General features: G+C 34.9%; 1 protein-coding gene across 2 annotated transcripts; it reads left to right on the top strand.

Moving 5' to 3' along the window:
- LOC121986081 (integrin-linked protein kinase 1-like) lies at positions 1 to 24,358 on the top strand. 2 transcript variants are annotated; one of them, XM_042539882.1, is made up of 12 exons: positions 3 to 695; positions 871 to 945; positions 1,046 to 1,150; positions 1,737 to 1,822; positions 3,017 to 3,137; positions 3,406 to 3,485; positions 7,471 to 7,533; positions 7,610 to 7,725; positions 14,031 to 14,116; positions 18,376 to 18,503; positions 23,764 to 23,895; positions 24,148 to 24,358. In XM_042539882.1, exons 1-12 carry the CDS (start codon positions 279 to 281, stop codon positions 24,152 to 24,154), a joined length of 1,416 nt encoding a protein of 471 aa, XP_042395816.1. In that variant the 5' UTR covers positions 3 to 278; the 3' UTR covers positions 24,155 to 24,358. The 2 variants fall into 2 exon arrangements, 1 of the variants encoding a protein (XP_042395816.1); XR_006113339.1 differs by lacking the exon at positions 18,376 to 18,503 and having other exon boundaries at positions 1 to 695.
- Positions 24,359 to 26,246: the final 1,888 nt, after the last annotated feature.

The following is a 26,246-nucleotide window of genomic DNA, read 5'->3' as shown; positions in this document are numbered from 1 at the left end:
GCGACGTGGGAGTCGACTCTTGGACCGAATCCCATCGACATTGCCGACTATTCTCTCACTTGGAAGCATTGAAAAAGCGTCGCCACTTCTCACTCCCGCAAGAAAAGGAAGGAAGGGCCAGCCATAGATCATCCAGATTCCGCTTACTTGGATTGAAGAACACAGAGATCTGAAATCGGCGTTCCAGGAGCTCTAATTTGAGCCCCTATCTCCACTCTTAGTCCTGTAGATAGCCAGGATCTTGTACCGATATCGCATCGGTCTGAATCGTTGTGGCGATGGACGTGGTGGAGAAGCTGAGGCGAGGAGTCTCGCGGCAGCTGTCGCTGGGGTCTCTGACTCTGAGCAGGTTCAGCTTTCGTCGGCAGGCCTCTATGGACCCGCGGCTTGGAAGCTCACGACGGTTCGCCGTTGGGCGTCAATCGTCACTCGACCCCAACCGGAGGAGCCCGGAAAAGGCGGAGTTGGGTATGCCGGAGAATCTGGATGCCACTATGCAGCTTCTATTCATGGCGTGCCAGGGTGACGTGCAGGGAGTCGAGAACCTCCTTAAGGACGGGGTGGATGTAAACAACATCGACCTCGATGGACGGACGGTGCTGCACATTGCTGCGTGCGAAGGTCATGTAGATGTCGTCAGGCTGTTGCTCAGCTGGAGGGCGAACGTCGATGCTAGAGATCGATGGGGAAGCACGGTATGGGGTCTATACACTTTTCCTACTTCTGGTGTTTGAGCTGTGCGATGCTTTCAAATTGGATTGTTTTTTCTTTATATATATATTTTTATCATCAGTGATTGGTAGAAGCCATAAGGCAATTTGTTCTGCCATATTCATTCCTTTATTGGATGCTTGGCTTACCCAAATGCAGGCTGCTGCAGATGCTAAATACTATGGTCATGATGAAGTGTACAATCTCTTGAAATTTAGAGGTGCCAAAACACCGGTGGGATATGAATCAGAAATCTTCGTTTTTGAAACTGAAAAATTCCCTTCTATTCCTGGTTGTATTGTATGCTTCTCAAAACTATGTTAACTGTCCACAGAAAATTAGAAAAGCTCCGATGACTGTGTTTGATCCCAAAGAAGTTCCTGAGTATGAGCTGAATCCAGAAGAGCTTCATTTCCGGCATGGTGCTGAGCTTACTAAGGTCTGTGCTTTTCTTTGAAATGCCCCTGTTCGTTTTTCAGAAGAAAAATATTGCTTTGGAGTTGTGCTAAGGTCTGTAGCAGTATATAACACACAAAAATAGGTATAATTGGCCCATTCAAATTTTGATTCATCAAATGTATCATTGTAAAATTTTAAATTTTGTGTGTACGCATGGTGGACGTATTTTTGTTGGAGTAACTTTGATAGTTATGAAAAACATTTCAATACAATAAATATGATTAAAACGAAATAAAAACCATAGGGGAAGCAGATAAAAATCAAAGAAAGAAGAAACAACTGGTTTCTGAGGGTGATAGTCTGACACAACTAGTTTCTGAACTAGCTATGGTTCATGGTTGTAATAACTTAGTTTTCTAACTTCCAGTTTGTATTATATGCTTGTTCTGTGTAATTGTGAAGGTTTCATTCATTTATTCCTGTTTATTGTCTATTTCGTTTAATTGTCAGAAGTTCTACTCGTTCCTGTTTAGTTTTCTGGGTCTTAATCTGAAAATTTTATTTTAATTAATATTATAATTATTATCTTTCTCTTTTTGACTGTTTTATATTGTCTCGGATGTTAGGAATCATGTCATGTTGCTAAGTGGAATGGAACAAAGGTCACTGTTAAGATGTTAGAGCAGGATGCTTGTTCAGATGCAGAAACAATGTATTATTTCCTCTTTTCTATGACACAAATGTTTGCTGCACCATATTGGTTCATATTCAGGTTTCTTTGGAAGGCATCTTGATGCCATATTGTTTATCCCATAAATGTATATATCCAATTTGAGTAACTGTTTGTTTTTATGGGATTGCTTCCCTGAGTTGAATTTACATTTTACTGGCTACTGAACTTGATTTTCTTTACTGGAATGGAGAACATGTTAGTTTCTCTAAATTAAAGTTTCAATATCATATTGATACTAACTGAGCAGTCTTCAAGTCCAGACAGTAAGATTAGCCCCTTGAGCTAAAAAATGTTTTTTCAGGATGTTGCTCCTTTTTATTACCATTGTTGATCTCTCTTCACCAGAGCTGCAGCCTTAGTTAAGCAAAATTGGCTATGTATCAGGTGTTTGGAGATGTAATTGGTTCTTTATCTTATACAGCATAAGTTTAGAGTGTGAAGTCCTAAACCACAACAAAGAAATAGTAAACTGACTTGTTTGTGTGGGGGAAATAATATTTTATTATAGTTCAAATAAGCTCAAGAATCAAATAAAATAATTTTAGCAACGAAACTGAATTATATTAGTTTTAATCATTTAGGTATATTTAGGTGCCTACTTTAGTGAAGTTATTTGTTAAATTTCATGCTTACAATTTATATTAGTTTAAGTGCAATATAACATCCAGAGCATTAACTCCACTTGTTAGCATGTATGCATAACTATTATACGGAATATTGTAGTGGAGAGCTCCATTCTACATCTTTCTTCTTCTAACTTGCAGTTCTTTGATTTCTTAAATGATTCAATGTACTTGTTATAATTGAATGTCCAGTTTTTGAGGTTCTATGTCCATATTTAGGCTTAATTGAATGATAAACTTAGTGGAGAGATGTAATTCTTAGAAATTTTAAATAGTTAATAATAGACTTGTTAGAATTGAATGATGGGGATATGTTTGTTCATAGTGGTAAAGGTTAGGATATATTTGGTAATTAACCCTTTGTCTTAATGCTCTTGTATCTACACCAAAAAACACTGCAATTGCCAATACCGAATTTCGATTAAAAAGGAGCATAATACCATGTCAACAATCTTGTCAACATGGATCCTAACTCTATTTTCATGTAGCTAACACCAAATAATTAGAACTTAGAACTTACAGCTTTTTTCTTGCTCCTGTACATCTACAGAAATGGTTTCAAGAATGAGCTGACCCTTATGCTGAAGGCTCGACATCCTAACTTGATTCAGTTTGTTGGAGCTGTCACTCAAAATATACCCATGATGATTGTTTCTGAATACCTTCCCAAAGTAAGTTGCATTGAATAACACATGTATAGGTTTTAGCATAAAAATCTCTTCAGTTAATTGCTTCACCAAGAAATCCATGACCTTAGGGTGTTCAAAATATTACCAGTTGTACCTTCTTTCTCTACTAATTAGTAAACCATGTGTTGCTGTTTACATTCCAATTTCTTAAGATACCTGGAATTGTCTTCTCGTCTTTAAAAATGGCTCTGTTATGTGATCCCAATCATGGCTATGACATATCAATCATTCTGTTGTTTTTAAAACTCAGGGCGACTTTGGAAGCTATCTTAGAAAGAAAGGCCGTCTAAAGATTATCAAAGCTCTTCGGTTTGCACTAGACATTGCTAGGTATGTTTTATCTGCTCTTCCCTGGCAATTTACTAGGATAACTGTAAATTTTCTATTGTAATCCATGAATAGTTATTGTGATCCTCCTCAAAAATTTATAACACTGTAAAGGAAGTAGATGCCAAATTGCTTGCATTATTTATTTATATTTGTTGAAAAATTTAAGAGAAAACTCATCTTCATTTTCACGTTTTTATGAGAAAGGTGTTGAGATTGATTGTGTTGAGATGACCAAATACTTGGGGTGGGGGTGGGGGTGAGCTTAGAAAAGTCACACAACTTAGTGTAACAAAAATGAAACAAACATAAGAATTCAAACATACAAATTGCTAGCACTAAGATGTAACCTAATTTGGAGCCTCTATTCCTAAAGGCCACGGGTTCGAATCCTGGAAACAACCTCTTGCAAAAAGCAGGATAAGACTGTATACAATGGATCCTTCCCCAGGACCCCGCATGGTGGGAGCTTCGTGCACCGAGCTGCCCTTTTATTCCTACTCCATAAAACTCTTACAAGATCAACAATTATAAGAAAATAGAAGAGGAAAGGCTAAGAGTACAATAAGAGGCTTCTAATAGGATCTAACCGGTCTCTATTTTTTTAACCTTCAAGCCTACACCTTGGTTCCTTTTTATATCCTTCATCACCTCTTCATTCTTCACTTACTGTTAGATGATAAGTTGACTGGACCTAACCATGAGTTGACTACTTCAACCACTTCGGCCTAGTCTGCTAACAACTACCTAAGTTGATTAGATTCCACCATCAAATAAGTGATGCATTGTAGCTGTGAAGTCATCCCACCATTATAGCGCAACTTTATCCAATTAACAACTGCTTTTGTCTTTGCTGATGTAGCATTAGTCAATTGATCCCAATTGAATCGACTGTGTTGTTATATTGTTGAAGTTTCAATAGGGGCCTACTTGCGATTTCAAAAATAGTCAGACTTTTCAGCAAAGATGCAATATAATAAATAGAACCCTAATCTCTTCTTTCCAACCCCGTGCCTGCCTTATTCTTCTTCTAACCATAACTCCCTTCCCTCATCCTGTTAATGCATACCATCGTCGTTGTTACCACCGCATGTTGTCCCCGTCATTGCACGCCTCCATTGTCGACATCGCCACCACCGCACACTGTCGTCATTGCCGCCATTGCACACTGTTGTTGTCATCATCATCGCGAGTGTTGTTGTTGATGCGTGCCAATGTTGTCCAAGCAATCCCACGACACCGTAACCCTGTGACGTCACTGTCACGCATCGCTTTGTGTTAGAATACCCAGCGAAGGAATCCTCAATTGAGGCCCTCAACAGAAGTAATTTGGACCCTTTGATCGATCAGGTGGATTTTTCCTGCTCGATTCTATATGAAAATTACCTTGTGCATGATTAATTGGATAAAATAGATGTTATAGATTATCTATGATTTTAAGTTTAACAGAAAGGAATTAGTTATGATCATCACTACTCTTGTTGCTTGATAAATTTCTCATAAAGTGCTTGCTATCTTTATATTCTAGTTGTTTAGCTGTCCGATCTATTCCTTGTCGAGACTTACCAATTAGCCTACCACAAAATAACTCTGAATTAGAAAAAAATTTATGGAAGCATAAGGTAGCCCCTTTAAAGAATTAGAATTACCATGGGAATCATGATAAATTGAATTAAATAATCAATTATGCTAAATTAACAAATGATAGATAAATTGTATCAGAGAGAGCTTCAACTCTGTGCTTCAAAGGAATCGTGTGATTTATCAAACTAAGTTAATCATAAAATGAATGCAACTCGAACATCATGGAGCTTCAGCTCAACGCTTTATAAGAGGGCATGACTATTTATGTCAGAATACAAATCTAATAATTCTCATAATTATAGAGCACTGGCTCCGTGCTCAACAAGGACTCTCGAATCCTTTTGCGTGTTTGTAGGCTTTGACCATATTACAGGAGCTCATTGGGTGAATTACGGGTCGTTTGCTCTATCCTTGTGAGGTGTATTTCGGGTGAATTGTGGGGCGTTCACCCTGTATATGTGCATACACACAATGCATTTCGTTATGAGTGGATTGCGGTTCTTCATTCTCATATACAATGCATCCTTCTCAAATGAATTGCTAGTCGTTTACTTGTATTACACACGATTTTGATATGTTGCCTGATCCCCGTGCTTGACTCCCGTGCCGACTTAGTGCGCGGGGAGCCCAGAAGTGATCCGGGAGCCTAGAAGTGTGAGTCAGTCGCGGACGGAGTCACGCACGTGGAGCCAGGCAGCATATCATCTTCCTATATATATATATATGGTTCATCCTACTTATTTACGATACATCTTTATCGGATGGATTTCATGTTGTTCTCACACACACACACACATCCCCGTGCTTGACTCCCGTGCCGACTTAGTGTGCGGGGAGCCCAGAAGTGATCTGGGAGCCCAGAAGTGATCTTGGAGCCCAGAAGTGATCCGAGAGCCTAAAAGTGTGAGTCAGTCGTGGACGGAGTCGCGCACTTGGAGCCAGACAGCTTATCATCTTCCTATATATATATATATATATCGTTCATCCTACTTATTTACGATACATCTTTATCGGATGGATTTCATGTTGTTCACACACACAGAGATGTTTAGAATGCACCTTATTCTGGATGGATTACGGGTCAAATCCATCCGATAAAGATGTATTGTAAATATATAGGATGAACGATATGTATATGTGTGTGTGTATATATATAATGCACCTCATTCTGGATGGATTACGGGTCATTCATTTCTCGATGGGTGTTCAATTGATCAGTAAGATCAAATAATTCTATTAGATGGATGCGCGATATGCTAATGTAGAACCTCACAAACTATCTATCACACATGATGGCTATGTTCATATTGTAAATGACAGTAAAGAGAATCCAAGGCTAACACGAAGTTTGTTGATCAGTGAAAATCATGAAAGCAAATCACTACAGAGAAAGCCCCACTAGTGGTTGTTTCGTTCAATAATTTATTAATACAGTTTGGAAAGAAGGTTTGATTCTAGGTATTAAGATTCCCACACCCTTTCCCTTATCCTTAGGTTGGTGATTGACTCCAGCATGGCTACTTTTCTAATCAATGCCTTGTGCTACTTCTCAACCTGTTAAGGGAATGCACATTTGGTGTTTCTGGCATTTTCAACCCAAGTTGGGAGTTTGAAAATACTCATCAATACCATGCTACCTGAAGAAGAATTGTCTGTCTTCCAGGTTCAATTTGTTTATAGGCCAAAGTCTAGTATTTTCAATTAGAGAGGAAAGAGAGATCCAAATATTTAGTAGGAAAACTCTAAATCAAACATCAGAAATGAATGTTATTTTGTTGTATTGTGGTTCTCGTGTGTAATTTTGGTACTCTAGGAATAGTATAATTATAATCAAGGTTTGAAATCTAATTGCGTTGCTAAGTTTTGGTCAGTTGGAATAAGATTGTTTTGGTGTTGACAATACACCATGTGGCAGAGGCAGTGCTGATTGACATTAGGAGGGGGATGTAGAGAAAGGGAAAAAAAATGAAAATTAAGAGGAAGAAGAAAAGGCAGTTGAAGAAACATACTCATTCCCATTGGCCTGCTAAAGTCTAAATTGATGTTGTGCACTAAGGATGGTGTGGAGAGTAAGGAATAAATTATCTTGTGTATCATTTATGTTAATTTGGTTTGTTCTTTGATTTTTTCCTTTGTGCATGATTGGCTATTATATCTTCAGTAGAGGTCACTGCTTTTCTAACGTTTTTCATATTTCTTCTGCTACAAATTATTCATTCTCTTTCTTATTTCCTGTTCTCTTCTTCAATTCTTCAAGCATACATCTTTATGGGAATCTAGATTATGAAAAACATGCAAACTATGCAATTTTAATAAAAACTTGATCTGACAAACCAATAGAATGTGCAATATTTTCCTGAAAATGGAGGTTTCTTGATAAAATATTGATTGTTTCTTGTTTCAGGGGCATAAACTACCTTCATGAGTGCAAACCAGATCCAATTATTCATTGCAACTTAACTTCAACGTAAGATTAACAAATACCTGAAATTAGTTATGATGACATACATACTCGATGATTTTGATTTATCGCAAGGTGCCAGAAATATTTTGCTAGATGATGGTGGTCAGTTGAAGGTGGCAAGCTTTGGCTTGATTAAAATGTTGAAAGTAACACCTGACAGATACAAGTTAACTAATCCAATGACTCATATTGACAGTAAGTGCCACTCTTTTCATGCTAAAGATATTTACTGTTGAGATTTGAGAATAATTGTACCAATCAGGAGCTAAAGTATTCAATAGTTTTGGAAGATGTAAATCAGTCAGATTAGATTAAAAAGAAAATGATGAAAATCAGATTAAAAAGAAAATGAAACCTATTAAAAATATAAGAATTTAAAAAACATAAAAGAGAAACATTTAAAATTTAAGTTTTTTTAACCATACAAAATTACAAAGATTATTTTACTTACATTTTGATAACAAGTTTATACACATACATCTAGTAAATTGGCATGATAGTGTGATTATATACAGTTGTAGAACTTTGTTTATCCATCACAAACTTAATCTAAAGGCCTTTTATTTGAATAAAAGGGACTTTATGTAAAAGCCTTGAACCAAGTTGTATGAGCATTGGAAATATCTCATGGGATAGACACAAATAGGCATTGTCTAACCTCAAGAGTTGACTACCAGATAGTACCTAGTGGTTCAAAACAATGATCACAAAATAGTTTATCAAACAATTAATTCGCATGTGTCAACTCTATGCATTTGTTCATTTATATCATTGATGTTCTTCCTGCTGTGTTTGTTACCAATTTGATATTGCTTGTTAGGAACAATTCTAACAAGAAATCTTCCATTGGATCAACCTCAATAGGATACATAAGCTAATCCTTTATCTCTAAGTGTTCACAGAATCATCTCAATGCACCTAGAATACAAGTGTCTGTCAACCACAAATCCTTGCTCCAAAAGCTTCATCCCTTGGGAAAGTATGAATACGCTCAAGAAAAAAATAACAATAATGTTATAACATTTATCTGAGCTGTGAGAAACCAATCTTGTATCAGTATGACAGCTAAATATAGAAAATCTAAATAAATCATGGACAAAAAACACCACACCTCTCTGGACTGCCAAGTTTGATGGAGAAAGCAAACAAAAAAATCTTGTCAAACAAGTCTGGACTCACCAAGAGCACTCAGAAGAAGAAAGTCCTCTTTGCTGAGTCAGACCTTCCAATACTTTCTGAATGCTCCTCAAAGCGTAAAATGTGTTCTAGACTAATCCTTCAGCTGCATTGCTGGGCATTCACAATCCCTTGGTTGTCACGCTAGGTTGTGCCACATAGTTGTCTGGCTCTGGCTTCATCTTTTTTCTCTCGTTCTAGTTCCATTTTCCTCCCCCATCCCCCCCTTGGTCGTCACGCGCTGTGTGGCTTTGGCTTCATCTCTTTTCTCTCTTTCTAGTTCCATTTTCCTTCCCTGTCGCATCTTCTCTGTTTTCTTCCTTCAAGCTTTATACTCTCTCTTATTTTCTCATTTTTGATCTTTGATTGAGAGGATTTATGTTACTAATGATATGTGTTGGACCCCGTGGTAGTTTTGATGTGATCAACCAAGTTTAGGTTAGGTCCTGTTTGTCTGATCCCTGTGTCTAAGTGTGCAGGAACTTAGGAGCGCAGGAAGTCGAGCGGAAGACGCAGCTAGCGAGAAGGACAGCACGGGAAGGGAGCCGACGGGCTCGGTGCGTCCGAAGGACGAGAGAGCTGCGGAAGAGTACACCGGTGGGCGTGAAGAACGTGCGCGGCGTTCGAGGGACGTAAAGCCGGGACGTAAGACTGCTCGAGGAGAAGGCCGGGAACTAGGTTCGGGTGAGCCCTATTCCGGATGGCCGAAATCACCCAAGGAAGCCGAACCAGAACAAGTCAACTGGAAGTTGACTTGTCAATGGTTCGGTCGACCGAACACCCTGATCGGTCGATCGAACCCCTTTGCATCAGAGCACAGCCGTTGGTGACACGTCAGCATCACATCAGCCAGCGGTGAAGTGATCGGTCGACCGAACCTCATGATCGGTCGACCGAACCTAAGTTTATCCAGAGACTCAGTCTAGCATTTTGATCGGGCCAACTCAGCTGGAGACCGTTGGCCGATCAATCGACCGAACCCAAGCTCGATCCACAGAGACTGCACCTGGACAGAAGACTGGGCAGGTACAGCAGGTTCGGTCGACCGAACCTGGGGATCGGTCGACCGATGCCTCTCGAGTCAAAACCTGATCCCGAAGATCAGGTCATCCGATAAGCTCTAGAACCCCTATATAAAGGAGGGGCTCGGGCAGCTTTATAGAACAACGAAAACGAACGAAAAAGCAACTCTTGTACTCTCATTCTCTTAGCAACTACTGTGCTGTCAAAGTGTAAAAGGCTTCTCCGCCTTCAGAGAAGGAGACTCTTTTAGTGCGCCTTTCCACCGCCTTGGATTAACAACCGTCTTGGTTGTAACCAAGTCAAATAGCTGAGTTTCATTTCTTTTCTATTATTTTGCTTTGTTATTAAGTGTTGCTTTATTTTAGAGTTGAAAAGCTTTGAGGAGGGTAACTTTTAGTTTCAGGCAATTCACCCCCCTTTTGCCGGTCCACGCTGCGCCTACAATATGCCCTTGCATAATGGTCACAAAGTAGGTACCGAATTCATGTATCCAATTGCAAATATGTTGGGACAAACATGGTTTGATGACAATGATGGTGATGTTGATTAGCAAGAATTTCTAATGAACTTGACTAATAGGAACCCGCGCCCTATCTTGTAGGGAAATAGAGAAAAGGATAGGATGACCACTTAGAGAGGATCCACCTCCAATTATCAGACAAATTTGATGAACCAAATGTATTACTTTGTTGTTTGCCCCAAAATATTACATAATGACTCTATATGAAGCCATACAATAATGCCAAATCAATATAAAAATTACTAATAAGTCTAATAACCTATTCTAATATTTTGAAAAGGTAAATAATAAAAATCTAACGACTTAATATAAATTAATAACAAATCTAATAACTTATTCTAAAGGATACTATTTTGAAGGGGTTATTTAAATATCTATTTGGGGATCGTATCATTCCACCGACCTACAAAACTACCTTGCCCTCAAGGTTGATCTTTTTCTTTTGATGATTTGCATAAAATATCTTCTTATGGTGCACCAATTGAAATCTCCTTGGGATGAAAACAAATGACCTTTTATGATTCTTTCTTAAGTTTGAAAAAAATCCTTTGATAATGAAGTGTATTATTTTGGGTCTTTGTTGAAAGTTTATGAGCATGCCAATACTTTCTCTTCCTTCCCTTAGCCTTGCATTGGATCCTAATCGAGTTATGATGAAAAAATACTCCATGATTTGTTGGATGTTGTTGGAGATGACAAGGTATTATTGCTTTGTTCACTTGAATGATGGAAGTAGAGATTGGTGGAGATGCAATGACTTCAATTATGGCCGTCGCGATGATTATGATAGATAAATTCTTCTTATTGCTATCAAAGTGTATATTATCTCTATAACTATCTTATTGTTGTTCAGCGAATCCTTTTGCCTTTATTATTTGTGGAGGTTGTAATCCTGCTAAGGCATGAATTGATTTTTTGTCATAGTGACATTTTGTATTTCATTGGCACCTTCTTGTATTTCTTCTTTGTTGATATCATCTTCTTTGTTTGAATCTTTTATTGGTTCATCCATCAATAATTACTTTTGCGTACATTGATGACTTCGGTACCACTTATTATTTCTTCGTGCTTCCTCATTGATTTTCTCTTCTTGCAATCGTGCAAAGCACAGTGCATCTTTTACATGCCAGGATAATACGTCTTCACTGCTTTTTGGATGTTAAGATGAAGTCTGTCAATAAAAAGTATTCGCTAATTTTGATTCTAACCAATCACGAGTTTGGTTAAAGAGTCGAAGAAAGCAACTATGATATTTTGCTATTGTTGTAATTGTTGAATTTTGAATAAATTCATATCTGCATTATCATACTCGTGAGGTGTGAAGCGAGTGAGAAGACCATCTACAAACCCCTCCCATACTGCAATCCATGACATGACATAAATAATTGATACCATCGGAGAGCCTCTTAATCTAGAAGCAAAGAAGCTATCTCCACCTTTGAATCATTTGATGTGTTGTGCAGGAGAAAATATCTTTTTGCTTTAGAAATAAATCGGGTAGGATCTCTACTTCTCCGACAAGGGAATTCATATTCCAAGGATCTCCAATTTGTCATAATATGAAATTAACCTCGCTTTGATACCAAGTTGATAGGAACCCACGTCTTATCTCAAAGGAAAATAGAGAAAAGGATGAAAGAAAGGGGATAGAATGATCAGTTCGAGAGGATCAACCTCCAATAATGATTACTTCGAGAGGGTCGACCTCCAATAACCAAAGTAATTTAATTATTTAATTGAATCACTGTATTGCTTTTCTCTAAAAGATTGCATAATGGCTCTGCATATAGTCATACAATAGTGCCAAATCAATATAAAAATTATTAATATTTGGGGATCATATCATTGACTTGAATCAACAATGACTCCTTGAATTTATGTTAGTTTAAAACATCCACTTCATTCTTTTGTTCCTCTTTTCCCTTTTTATTTTCTTCTTTTCTTCTTTCCTGCTGAGTAAGTGTCCGGAATTAACTAACTTTAGTTATGTTCATTGGATTAAAGAAATTTTGATATGTAACTATGTATTTAATAGTTAATACTTAAGGTGACCCAACAATTGTGTAAACTATGGTTCACAAGATTCATTTTAGTTCCATTATTACTATCATAATTTAGGGGGCGTTTGGTTTAGGGGAATGAGAGTGAGGAATAGGAATAACAATCATTGATTGTCATTGTTGATGTTTGGATTATAGGAATGAAAATATAAATAAGGGAATGAATCCTTATAATTGGGTAAGGACTCATTCCCATATCTCCCCCCCTTCAATGAATCATTATTCTATTTTCAACAATCAAAATATTGCCTTATTCCAAAAATACCCTTGACCAAAAACTAAAATTTTCTCCCTTAATATCAAATATCAAAATATATTTATTTAATTTTTCTTTCATATCACTTTCTCTCTCCTTGTTCTCTCTCATCATATTTTCTCTCTCCTCATTTTATCACCCAATTTCTCTCTCATCACACTTTCTCTCTTCTTAATCTCTTCCATCACACTCTTTACCCTTTTTTTTTTTTTCTCATCATACTTCCTCTCTCATCATACTTTCTCTCTCCTTAATCTCTCACATCACACTCTCTTTTCTCTTTTTTCTCATCACACTTTCTCTCTCATCATGCTTTCTATCTCATCACACTTTCTCTCTCCTCAACCTCTCCCATCACACTCTCTTCCTTTTTTCTCAACACACTTTCTCTCTCATTATGCTTTCTCTCTCATCACGCTTTCTCTCTCATCAATCTCTCCTATCACATTCTCTCTCCCCATTTTTTCTAATTACACTTTCTCTCTCTTCATCCTCTCTCATCATATTTTCTCACTCATCATATTTTCTTTCTCATCATATTTTCTCTCTCATCTTCTATCATCATGCTCTCTCCCATCACACTCTCTTTTCTCATTTTCTCTCATCGCACTTTCTCTCTCTTCATTCTTTCCCATCACACTTTCTCTCTCATTATACTTTCTCTCTCATCATATTTTTCTCTCACATCATATTTTTTATTTTATTTTCCTTTTAAGTGTAAAAAAGAAAATTTGGATTTATTCTGATAAAAAATATTCAACTAACCAAACATTACTTTTAAGAGTGATATTCATGCTAATACTCATTCCCATATTCCACAATACTATGATTCCCATTCCCATTCCCATTCCGATTCCTATTCCTATTCCTAGGAAAGAACCAAACGCCCCCTTTTATGTTAACCTAAATATTTGATTCTCAGCGATGCCCTCTTCTTTTCTGGTCAAATAAAAATTAATTACAAAAGTAAAAGAAACTTTAGGCTTGACTGGTGATGATATCTTGCTGCTATATTTCTTATACACTTTTATAACTTTCTAATTGACAATGAAATCTGATTCTCCTATCTTTGAGTACCTATTCACTCCATGCAATCAACCTTGTACAGGAGTATTTATAGAGATTCATGGTAGACATTGACTTTTAAAATATATTTCCATGTCATTATGCTGAGTCATCTTAGCCTAGGCATTATTGGAAGAGCATTGTTGATCAAGCTTCATATGCTTAAATGATTATTTGGTGATCCATTTGGAGTTTCTACTGTTAAATATCTCAAATGCAGTAACTGACCCCCAACAATTAGACAAGAACTGTTGTAGGAACTAGTGAATTGTAGTGCTGGAGAATCATGTTACATACTTCAACATAGTTAATGGAAGCTGATTTTGAAATTGCAGCTATGTTCTCCGTTTTCTTATATTTGATATTTGTAATTCTAAATGATATCTTCTACTTACTGTAGGTCAGTACATAGCACCAGAGCTGTACAACAATGAAACATTTGATAGAAGCGTTGATGCATTCTCCTTCAGTTTCATTCTTTTTGAGGTTTGTTTTAAATCTCTCATTTGATTGAGTCCGTGCAAAAAATAATTTGGCAAAAATGCTTGAGCAATTCCTTTTGGGAAATTTAACCATGCTCTTTATTGAGAGTGATCAAAAGATGCCTTTATGATCATTTTTTACTAAAGAAAAGTGTCCCTCTTCCCATAATCTTCTTGATAATAGAAGCACAAGTTGTTTTATCAAAACAAGTTGTGGTCATGTTTTTCACCGAAATAAATTTTTGGACTTAAGAAATCAAAATCTTTGATTGTCAAGGTGCAAGTTTGAGTTGACAAAGAGTGATTCAAAATCCAATTTACAAAACAACTTAGTCATATTTTTCATCAAAAAAAAACTTTTTGGACACAAGAAATATATTACTCTACTTGTAGAATTTTAGAAGTTCATAATGGCTAGAATCTTTTATTTTAAAGACTTTGCAAATTGACTTGCACTTTGGTAATTTAGACAGTAGGTGCCAATTTTTTTTTATAAAGCATCTTGTGGTTGATTTTTTTTTTTATCAAAATAAACTCTTTTGGGCATTTAAAAAAATCAACATTCTACTAATCAAATGCTGATCCAAACTGATTAGCAAATCATCTTGTGCATATAAAATTGACAAAAATAAATGAGAGTGGATTACAAATTATCTTATCAAATGCTTTTATATTAAAATTGACTTTCAAGAACACAAGGAATCCTAATAAAGTTCTACTTAAGGTGTCTAATTCTTAGTAATGGTTAAATTTCAAACAATTTCTGCATATTTTATGGTATTTTTTGAGTGCAAGCTAATTCACTAATTAGCTTGTACCTTCAAAATCATTGGTTTTGATTATTATGAAATTTTAGACACCCTAAGTAGAACATATTGATTTGACTCTAAGATGAGTTTGGGTTCTATTTTGTATTAATTTTTAAAGTTCAAGTGGATTTGCAAATCTTCATGTGCTTTCTAAAATAAATATTTTGACTATTATCTGCTTGTAGGTACCCTAAGTACAATATTGATATTTTATTATCTTGATGAAAAATTTAATAATTATTTTGTGAAATAACTTTCATCCTGTAATCAAGGATTTCTGGGAAGATAGAGGCTTTTTGGTTAAAGATTATAGAGATTCCTTTTAGTCATTTTCAATTACAAAGGGTGTGGTTTGGTAAACTACAGTTTTAAAAATTGTTTTGAGTTGGTGATGAGACTTATTGTTCTACTTACTAATTGATACGTGGAACAAGATTGAAACTTAAACCTTATTCAAAACTTAAAAACTAAATGCTTGCTGTAGATTTTCATATAAATGTTCCGTGGTACAAATCCTTAGGCTTTTCGTATAAATGTTCTACAATTCAATGAACTTGAATGATGGGTATTGCTGAAGTTGTTTTCGTAATAGAAGTCTGTAGTATTCTATGATCCATCTAAGTTAATTTACTCTTTATTCCCATATAATGAAGTAGGTGAATACTATACTTGGTTGACAACATACTCCCATAGATAATGTTTTAGGGTTATTTTGTTACTTGCACTCAATCTTGTTCGTTAGATAGCACATCTAACTTGTTGGATTACATGACATATTCATCTTCAAAACCCTATAACTTTGATTGCCTCTTTGAGATAACATCTTTTATCAGTTAACTATGTTTTTAGAAAACCCCTACTTGGCTTGCACATGCGTCTGTGCAAGACATAATAGCTTCGGTTGCAAAACCTTATAACTTTGATTGCTTAACAACATCTTGTTAGACTTTGCATCTTTTTGGTAGTTAACCATGGTTTTAGAAAAAATTGCCTTGTCCACATATATGTATTCGCCTAGGCAAAGTTTGAAGGGGAATTGTTAGCTACCACATATATCTGAATAGAATATATGCAGTTAAAATGTGATTCAATTAAACCATTTAAATTTTATCATATTGACTTAAAATTTAAAGTTACCCCACTAATAGCTTGCAGCTTATTTAAGTATTAACTTATTTAAATCATACTAATGCTTTTTGAAACTATGCAGTCATCTTTTTTTGTGTTAATTCCTAAAAAAAACTTTTATCTATTAAAGACTTGTTCTATTAGACCTTTGGGCTTAAATGATGATTAAATAGGATAACTGATAAAGGTCCATCTTCTCTCTCATGGCTCCCCTCTTCCCTTCCGTGCCCCATTGCCATCCTCAACCACCTTCACACCTCCCCTTGCATCATCGCCCTTCTCCTCCCCCACTAACTGGTGTTTGGTTTGGAGAAAGTAGAATATCTTTGGAGTCTGTGTTGAGTTTCATTCCATTCTGGAAGATCAGCAAGTAATTTCACCTTCTTGGTTTGAGCCAATATGTTCTCGAGTGCTCCTAATTTTCACACCCAATTGCTTCCCTAGTTCACTCCTCTTTGTCCTCCACATTTCCATTATTCCCTTCCTCTAAGAGATGTTTGTGTTGAAGATCTGCATTGATTGAATGGTTACACTACTAAGTTTGCAATGTGGGCACCTTGGTTAACATTGTAAGAATATCATGGGTTGTTCCTTAGCCAAGGGCCACAAATACATTGATTGCTAGGTTCTCAAACAATTCACCATTATATCTATCTCAAGATACTTTTGTTTGCTCAAGTATGATATGCATATAGAACCATTGAAACTCATCAATGATATGTGAAATCATTCCTCCAGTCGAAGATATAATTCTAGTATAATGTATAAATGATTGAAAAACATTGATAATACTCAGGATCACTCTAATGTCAGGATATAGTCCTAATATTGTATATAAATGGCAATATCCCACCAGTAACATGTGAGATTACTTGTCTAGCTTTGAGACATAGTCTAAATATTATATATAAACTGTCGAAGCCCATCGATAACATGCAAGATCATTCCTCTGGTGCAACGACATAAATCATAATATAGTCTATAGATTGCCGAAGCCTATTAATAATGCTTGAGATCACTCCTCCAAAGTGTGGACTAAGATCATTATCATCTGCCATGCAACAATAACTAATCTTATAAAATGCACAACTCCAACTAACAATACGGTTGACTATATACCACCTCAGGTATATATAACAACCATGTTCACCACGTTCAAATAGGAATACAAATTTTCAACACTTTGCACCACTTGCAAATTGATTAAATTGTCTAACATACCTAAATGAAATATCATATAATAGAACAATCTCTTCCCCTCTTGATTTTCCATAATGCCTTCCTACTTAGCTTAATTGTGTTAACTTTGGTTTCACCATTCATAAGTTTTCCCCCACCTAATAACTCTGCTCTTTACTTGTAATTCACCTCTTAGCTCCTTTGACCATTTATGACAGCATGCTCCTGCTCAATAAAATTGGGCTGAATCCCAATTAATACATTAGTTACTCCATAATTCAATATCCAATTGTAGGAACATCACCCACCTTGAAAGAGTCTTCCCAAATGCTTGGCCAGTCCTAGGTTTGGCCCAATGTTTGAACATCACACACCTACACGAGAGAATTTAATTTTTGACACTAACAATCTCTAAGGTGAGCCTTGTGGTGGTAGGAAACTTAGTGTGCATGGCCGCCACAACTTTGTGACCTCGCGCAGGCCTTTGCAAGGCTGCTGTGAGGTCATGGTGGCCTCGCATCCATGCGGAGGACATCACGTGGCCATTGTGAGGTCGTGGTGGCCTCGTGATCTCGTTGCCTTGCGGCTCCACTCAGTGCTTGTGCCGAAAAAATTTTGGTGTCGGTTGACGGGCGGAATCCTATATTCTGCTCATGCCGGCCAACATGGCTCAGTATCATGATCCTTGCTCCATGGGAGCTTGTATATCCATTATGATGTGTCTGTGTCTAAGCTCGTTAATCATTTTTTGGTTACCATAAGTGCCTTCAACGTGCTTTCATCTGTTCCATCAGCTATAGTATACATTTTTTATGCATTTATGTATGTGAGCATCTGAATCCATGGAAGCCTAGTATTACTCTGATCAGATAGCTTAGAAAGAAATGCAGCAAACTTTAATTCTTGATATATGACTATGAATAAGTTCTATCTAGTTTCCCCACTTCCCCTTTATGTTGAAATTTAAGAAATATGATGAAGGGGAGATGATCATTTTCATATGAGAGCTAATCATTTTCTACCTCACAACTGTCTATGTTCTGTTGCATGTATCATTCTGAGTCCGATATCTCTTTTTATAGGTTAGCTTATGTAATGCAGATGTAACTTTGATTAAGATGACCAATATTTTATTGTGCAAGCTCAGATGATCGAAGGAATTCCAGCTTTCCACTCCAAGGCTCCCAAAGAAGTCGCTAAAATGATTTGCGTAGATAACTACAGACCATCACCACTAAAGATCAAATCTAAGACTAATCTGTCTGATTTATTTGAGTAAGTCTACTATCTTAATAGAAGAGACTCATGTGCCATATTCAGGTTTCCGCATCTTGGATTTAAGTCAAGATATTAGAATTAAGTAAATTAGCTGCAGTTGAATTTTTCTTGAGATTAGAGCAAAAATAAACAAAACTGTAAATAATTGCATTTTTTTCAACTCTTCTCACATATCTTTATTGACTATGATGGTCAGCATACTTTATGAAGTTTATAAATACTTTATGTTAGCTAACTGTGATTAATAACATTGTGACTGAATTGGCTTTCAAAAAATTATGAAAGCATTGGGGAGTGTAGGAGAGAAGCATCAAGGTTTTTTTTTTTTTAAAGTTAGTCCTTTCTACCTAAATATACTATTTGTAACAATAATATTACATTTTATTGCATGTAATATGATATTTATAAGTGAATCCTTATTATTTATATTTAGGTTGCTAATGCTCCCCTTAGATTAAGATATTATGAAAATGTAATATACTCGATTCTGGTGACTTTGTTAGTAAAACCTCTAATTGATTGTTATAGGTGACAGATTTGACAATTTTATTAAATTGTGCTCTCTCTTTAACAAAGTGACAATCAATTTCTGTATATTGTGTTCTCTTATGAACATATTAGATATTGTCTGCAATGTAGTTTGGTTGTTGCAGTACAATTTTATTAACATTTGGGAGCATGTGCAAATTCAGTAATCAACTACTGATTAATTGCCTCTATGCTCGATTTGACTATTTACTTCTTGTTGTTCTAAGGAATTAGATTAACTCCCAAAAGTACATAATAATCTAACGTTGATCTCTTATTTGTTGGAGAATCTACCCAGTAAACATCAGTATCCTATAATCTAAAGGTTATCACAATCTTAATAAAAGAGACCTTCCTTGGAGCATTCTTCATGTATCTCAGCATTCTCAAGGCTACCTCCAAATGTTCATGACATGAAACTTTAAGAAATAGACTCGTTGATGCAAATGATATGTTAATTATTGCAATTGTAAAGCGGTTTAATTTAGTCCTTCTGGACATTCCTGGATAAGTCAATGTCCCCATGTTCTAGTATCAATTTGCAATTAGAATTCATAGAAGTATCAATTGGCTTAGCTCTTAGCATATTAGTTTCTTTGAATATAACAAGTAGATATTTCTGCTGCAAATATCTAGGCATCTAGCTTTGAGCGGATCATCTTTATGTCAAAAAATATCCTAAATTACCTAATCCTTGATCTGAAAGTGTTAACGAACACAGTATTTTAGCCTTGGTCTCTTTATAATCACATGTATGACAATATTATCTATAATTCCATATATAAATGATAAGAAGAATATGCTTTTCTGATGAAGTACGACGGAATATAGATCTGAGAGACTTTTGATCATCTCAATTTGACGGAATGCCGAACTACATTTACTAACCATGCTCTCAGAGATTTTACATGATTCAAAGGCCTCTTCAATTCGCATATTAAATCTCTTCCCCTAAGCAACAAATCTCATGGTTGTTCTATATATACTTTTTTTGCAATGTCACCCTCGTGAATGAATCTTTTGATATCCAATTAATGAAAGGACGATCAGAATATGGATCTGAAGCAATCTTAGTCATCAAAGGCACTAAAATTGCTTAACCATAGCCTTGTCTTCACCTTGGATTGGAGAGTTCCTTGAACACAATCATAGGAATAGGAATAGAATGTGATGCTAAAGAAGAAATAAAAACATAATAGCTAGGTAATAATGCAACATAGGATAAATAACATCAACTGGAATGTGATGCTAAAGAAGAAACAATAACATAATAGCGAGTAAGGTTTCAAATAAGATGATGGATCTAGGACAAGATGTAGTGCTAATTGAAAAGGTAATAAAATAGACAAATGTGTAAAAAGTGGAAGCACCCAGTTACACACTTAGAAATAAATGAGGAATTTTCTTAGAAAAATAGTGGACTAAAAAAAAGTGATTTATTCATAACGCATGAGAATAACAATAATATCTCATTTACAATCAAGAATAGATGAGAAAGACATACTTTCTTCAGGTGGCACTAGGAGATGCATAAAACAATTATGCCTAAATACCTTATGCAAAAGATAGTATATGAGGGAATAGGATAGTGAAGAACATTTGATTATGGAGATAACATAAATTCGGAACAATATGAGCAGTCTCAATAATGTGGCAATTCATTCTTTCAACTATATTATTCTATTGAGATGTACGAGAACAAGATGGTTGTTAAAGGATTCCTTAAGCAAAAAATATTCTTTAGCATTATCACTTCCTAAAGTGAAAATAGGCAATAGGAAAATTTATCACAGAAAGGAGAAAAAAATAGTAAACTTCAAAAGTTTTTTTATTAATAAAATTCATATTTTTCTTGACTAGGCTGATATAAGTAACCAATTATTTAAAAGCAATTATTGAATAAGCTCAACTAGGACCATAAATATCATATTGAACTAAAACATGTTCACAGAACTATTAGGAAATATAGACTAAATATGTTTTCCCAACTATTCTACTCGAACTCAAGAATTTTAATATCAGTCAAAATTGAAACTATCTTTCTAAAGATTAGAATGACTCAAATGTCTGAGGTGATTGTGGATTTCTAGAGGAAACTGAGGGTGTTCAACCACAAGAGCAAATAATAATGGCACATCTAGTTGGTAAAGATTTCAAGTCTTATGTTTGATGCCAATTGGCTTTCATGTCCCTAAATCCTAATTGATAACATAGCTACTAGGGAATATTTTATCAGTAAATAATGTAGTGAAGTTTAAAGATTTAGTAAGATTGCTAATTGATAATAAATTCAAAGTGAAATTGGTAACATAATGACAGAGGAATGTGATACAGATAGATCAGCAAAAGCTTGCCTAGTGCCTTTTGCCCATGTGAAAGAACTAATAGCGAGCATGATATTAAGAGTAGAAAGGAGTAAATGCTATTAGATGTGTGATCAACATGAGTTTAGGATTTAGTTAAAAGATGAAGTGGAATGTGTTATAAATGCAGTGAAAGTTTTTCTGTTGAGATTGTCATACATCTGGAGGGGTGAATAGACGCAACCTATAAATTTAAATTCTTTTTCTTCTTGATGCAAAGCTTTAGTCAAATTTTTTTAATAGTTAGATGTAAGAGATAATGCATCGGAAATAATTGAAAAATAAAAAGTTGCTAACACAGGTATTAAATGTATTTTGAATCCCCATGCTCAAATAGTGTTGTGTCAACTATCCTTGGCACATAAATTAGTACATTGCAACCCATGAAGCATTATTCTTCTAATTCAATTTCTCAATGGTGACTGGTGACATGAGGTTAGAATAACACAAGCACACAAAGAAAGACTAGGTTAACATGGTTCAGTTTAAGTCTCTATCTGAGTTATATGATGAGAGCAAAAGTAGACAAAGTCACCGTCTGCACTTTCTACAAGTGATCTTTTAATATTTCCTGGACTTCTCTCTTAACATGGATGAAGAAAAGTGAAAACTTTGATTTCTAGCATTAATAAACACCATAAAAAAAATCAAAATCTTTCTATATAGGTCTTTTGGTTTTTCATAGTCTTCAAATGCACCTCACAACATCCTTATGTTTTGGAATGCTCTATTGGTGAAAATTTTGCACTCATAAAATTCCAGCCCTCATGGTGCTAAATTATGCAAAACAACGCCATGGTATGGTTTATTTGACACGACTGTGCTAGCTACACCTGACATTATATTGTTCGCCCATATGGTGTTCCAAGGTAATCCTCTAGTGAGGTATTGACCCTCTTAGCTTGCTCTACCACTGCACCCACCAAACTCATTTGAACCTCAACCTTAACTACACCTTGGTCGAACCCATATGCAACACTATTCAACCATGGAGGATCCCTGGATCCTTCAACCTGTAAAAAAACTAACAAATTTGCTATTTTGTCATTTTTCACATTTTTAGAACACAAGTCATTTTCCCCTTGATATGTTGTGTTCCTTTAAGTAAACACTATACTAACACCTTGGAGCTCCAAGATTGAGTGATCTTCTAAGGTCATGATCTTGATCTTAGGCACCTGCATCAAGAGATGGAAACAACTTTCTTGGAAACATAGATCACACAAGTTGAATGCAAATACCAAGCTATAGAAGGTGTATTCTTTTCATCTGAGATGATAAGAGCAATGTTTTGCATCTTTGCTTTTGTTACTTGATAATCTCTTTGGATGTGATTATATGCCTTACATCTATAATGTTGCACATTTTGCAAAAGTCTAGGTTTGAACTTATCCCCTTTTTTTCCTCGCTCTATGTAATTTGTGCACTTTCACTTGAATTAAAATGTCAACTTTTTTTCTCTCATTATCTCCTGTAGCAGTACCTTCCTCTGCCTTCCATTTACAAGAATTTTCACCAAAAAATCATTAAGTTAGATACTGAAGGAATATTTGTGTTATTGCCATTGAGATCTCTGCAAGCTTAGCCAACTCATCGATAACACTTTGGAATATGTTTAGATGCTCATTAAAACCTCACATTTGTATTTGATTAATGATGCTACTCGTCATGTATGAAAGCATAATCTGGTGGGTTCTAATTGCTTTTTCTCCATTTTTTAATTTCTCCGATGCATGGTTTGCCCTACTCTGCTAACTAGACTACCACATACACACTATTGCATCAATATATTTGATAATATTTACAAAGAAAAATTAGATTTTCTATTAAATCTGAGTAAAGGACCTTTAATGCTTGCTAAATTTTCTTCCATCAGATAACCGTTGGTACATGTGCTTGTTGTTCACCCACTATGAAGTTTAGATGTATTACTCTAAGATCTGACAACCTCGGCTCTAATACCATTTATAGGATAGTGAACACCTCTAATCACTAAACAAGGCAACTTTACCACTGCTTGCTAGATTCTATTGCCTTAAATTTCACAAACTCAAATCTTGTCATTTTGTTTTCTTCCTGTAACTTTTCAAGTCTCTTGATCTCCCTCTCCCTCCAAATGCACCTTAATGAAATCTTGCGAAAGTTCCACTGGGTTAGAAACTCGTAGTTTGTCTTAAAATTCTAACTAAAATTATATAAAAAAAGATCGGCCTTAACTAAAATGATATCTTATGACGTTCTTATTTTTGGTTATTCAAATTCCTAATCTGCTTCTATGGTTTTCTTTCATGTTTTGGAACAAATTAAAGCAGGAATTATTTTTTGGCATGAAACAAGTTACATTTTGTTTTATGACCTCGCTGCAGGCTAATTGAAGAATGCTGGGATGTGCAACCAGCAATCCGACCAAAATTCTCAGAGATTATTCTGCGGCTCGAAAAGATGTACGAGAAACTTGCAAAGAAGAGCAGATGGAGAGAGAACTTCAAACTACCTTGGTATATCTGTTATCCACCTATCACCCTCCAGTTAACCTTAGAACATCAAATAATGCTTCTCTTCTCCTTTTGCTATGTGAAATTTGGCTGAATCATGCCGTTGTTACTTCCCAAGTTTCTAATCCCAAGTTTCTCACATTTGGCGTTTGCTAAATCTTTAAATTTCAATACTTAAAAGTCAAAATGTGTTTGGTAATTAGCATATTGATTGTCTGAAAAAAAAATGTTGATCCGTAGTTCCTTCATTTGCAGGAAATAATCCAAGAAGGCTCCCACTACTGGCCCTTTGTAACTTGTATGTCATATTTGCCTCTCTCTATATATGATTCTTAGTAATAAAAGATCAGTTTTCTTGGTAAAGAGCTGAGACTGATTGTGATCGGAAAATCCGAAAAAGTACAATAAACTTGTTACCATTAAACTTTTAAGCTGTAAGGAATTCAGCAAAAGGCTTTTGTTGGTACGTGTGTCTTGCAATAAATTCAAATCAAGAGATGAAAAAGCTAACGAAAATATGGAACAGTTTACAATGCTGTGGAATCTAAGGCTGTAAATCAACTGAACATTTAGCATTGGATTGTGTGGTTATCGAAATAAATTTAAACATTCCAAAATTAGACTCGATTTGTTCACAGCCAGGGATCTATACAAAAGCTTCCAATGGGACATTCAGTTGTTTTTTTAAGGCGGCATTAGAAAATTAAGTGATTTAATTAATTGAATTACTGTAAAAGGTACTACAGAATTTTATTGGTAATAAATAATTCAAAGAAATTATACAGTTTCTGGTCTATATAATGCAGTCAGTGAGTACAATATACATTCTGTCTGATAAATTTTGGTCAGCCAATTATCTTATTATTATCTACTGAATTTCATTTAAAGAATTTATAATTGTAGAACCGAGTGAGTTTGTATGCTGGAAGACCGTTATGGATTAAAATTCAATCCCTTTATGAATTAGGGTTTTATCTTTAATAAGTTTTTTTTATTTCAACAATATTTTTCTATATCACGAAGTTAATGGATATTTCATTTTGTCCTCCAATATCACATATTCATTTTATGTTTTCATTTTTAAAATTTAAGCATTTTAAATAATTTAAATTTATATAACAAATTTAGATAAAACTAATATATGGATTGCATATGTAGCAAAATTATTTAAAATCATAAACAAGCACACTATTGTACTCTAGATTGTTACATAAACTTAAACCGTCAATATCAACAAATGAACACAGACTCAATAAATTTCAAAGAACACAATGTGTGCTAGCTTGTAATTTTAAAGCAATAAAGATCAAGGTCTGATGTAATAATATTAATTAAAATTGTTATATGGAATTACTATAGTTAAAAATTAAAAATGAAGGCATGAAATAACTCAATATTTTCTAAACAGAACAATGATGTTCTCATTAATGAATTTTAAATAGTTTTGGTACTTATAATAGTTTTAGCAAAATTCATATTATAGGAATTTAAATTAATTAAAAATCACAAACGAATACATATACAACTCCTTAGTTGAATTAAAGAGTCATTCTATATGCTATTAGTTTAGCTATAAGAGTCAAGGAGGTCATCTAATAATTTTGATAACTGTCCTCACTCATTTAGTTTAAAAAGACTTACAATGAAATATCTTTAAATTGTAAAAAGTATATGTTAAATAATAAAAATCATTTTAGCAAATGTTAAACTAAAGCACATAAAATAGTAGATTTTTTTCTTTATCAAACAAAATTAATATGTATTTGATGAAACTACCAATCTTATTATAAAGAAGGCATAATTTAAAATAGTCAGCCCTATTTTTTTTAAAAAAATAAATCATCCTTTATCTCATGTTTTCCTGTTTTTATTTTCTTAAATTTATTTATTTTCTCATTTTAGGGTACGTAGACCTTAATCTCGCCTTTTCTTCCTCGTAGGGCAAATTTCATTTCAAAACATCAAATTTCTCCTTTATCGTATAGATAATCATGCAATTAGACTTTGCCATCATCAAAATCAAGATGCAAAAACCAAGTACAAATCACGGTATAGATTTCTTACATGAAAACAAATTTAACACAAAGAAAATTCGAAACAAATCGATCATAACAAGCGAAAATAGCAGATCACCAAAAAAAAAAAAATCCTTTCTTTAAAAAAAATAGATAAACGGGTAGTTAGATTATATTCATCATCAAAATCAAGATGAAATAACGGAGTAATGAAGTACAGTATCACGGCACAGATGTTCCTTACATGAAAACGAATTTAACACAAAGGAAATTTGAAACAAATCGATCGGAACAAGAGAAAATGGCAGATCGCCAAAAAAGAACCAGAAAAAACCTTAT

This window comes from Zingiber officinale, chromosome 5B (genome assembly GCF_018446385.1).
Source record: "Zingiber officinale cultivar Zhangliang chromosome 5B, Zo_v1.1, whole genome shotgun sequence".
Taxonomy (NCBI): Eukaryota; Viridiplantae; Streptophyta; class Magnoliopsida; order Zingiberales; family Zingiberaceae; genus Zingiber; species Zingiber officinale.
Note: the sequence above shows the minus strand (reverse complement) of the source record. Positions and strands in the feature narration are given on the sequence as shown.

Excerpts from the sequence above, each read along its gene's own strand:
- LOC121986081 (XM_042539882.1), top strand. The coding sequence starts at position 279 with ATGGACGTGGTGGAGAAGCTGAGGCGAGGAGTCTCGCGGCAGCTGTCG. Across the intron at positions 696-870 it reads GAGATCGATGGGGAAGCACG|GCTGCTGCAGATGCTAAATA; the intron begins GTATGGGGTCTA and ends ACCCAAATGCAG. Across the intron at positions 7,726-14,030 it reads TCCAATGACTCATATTGACA|GTCAGTACATAGCACCAGAG; the intron begins GTAAGTGCCACT and ends TACTTACTGTAG.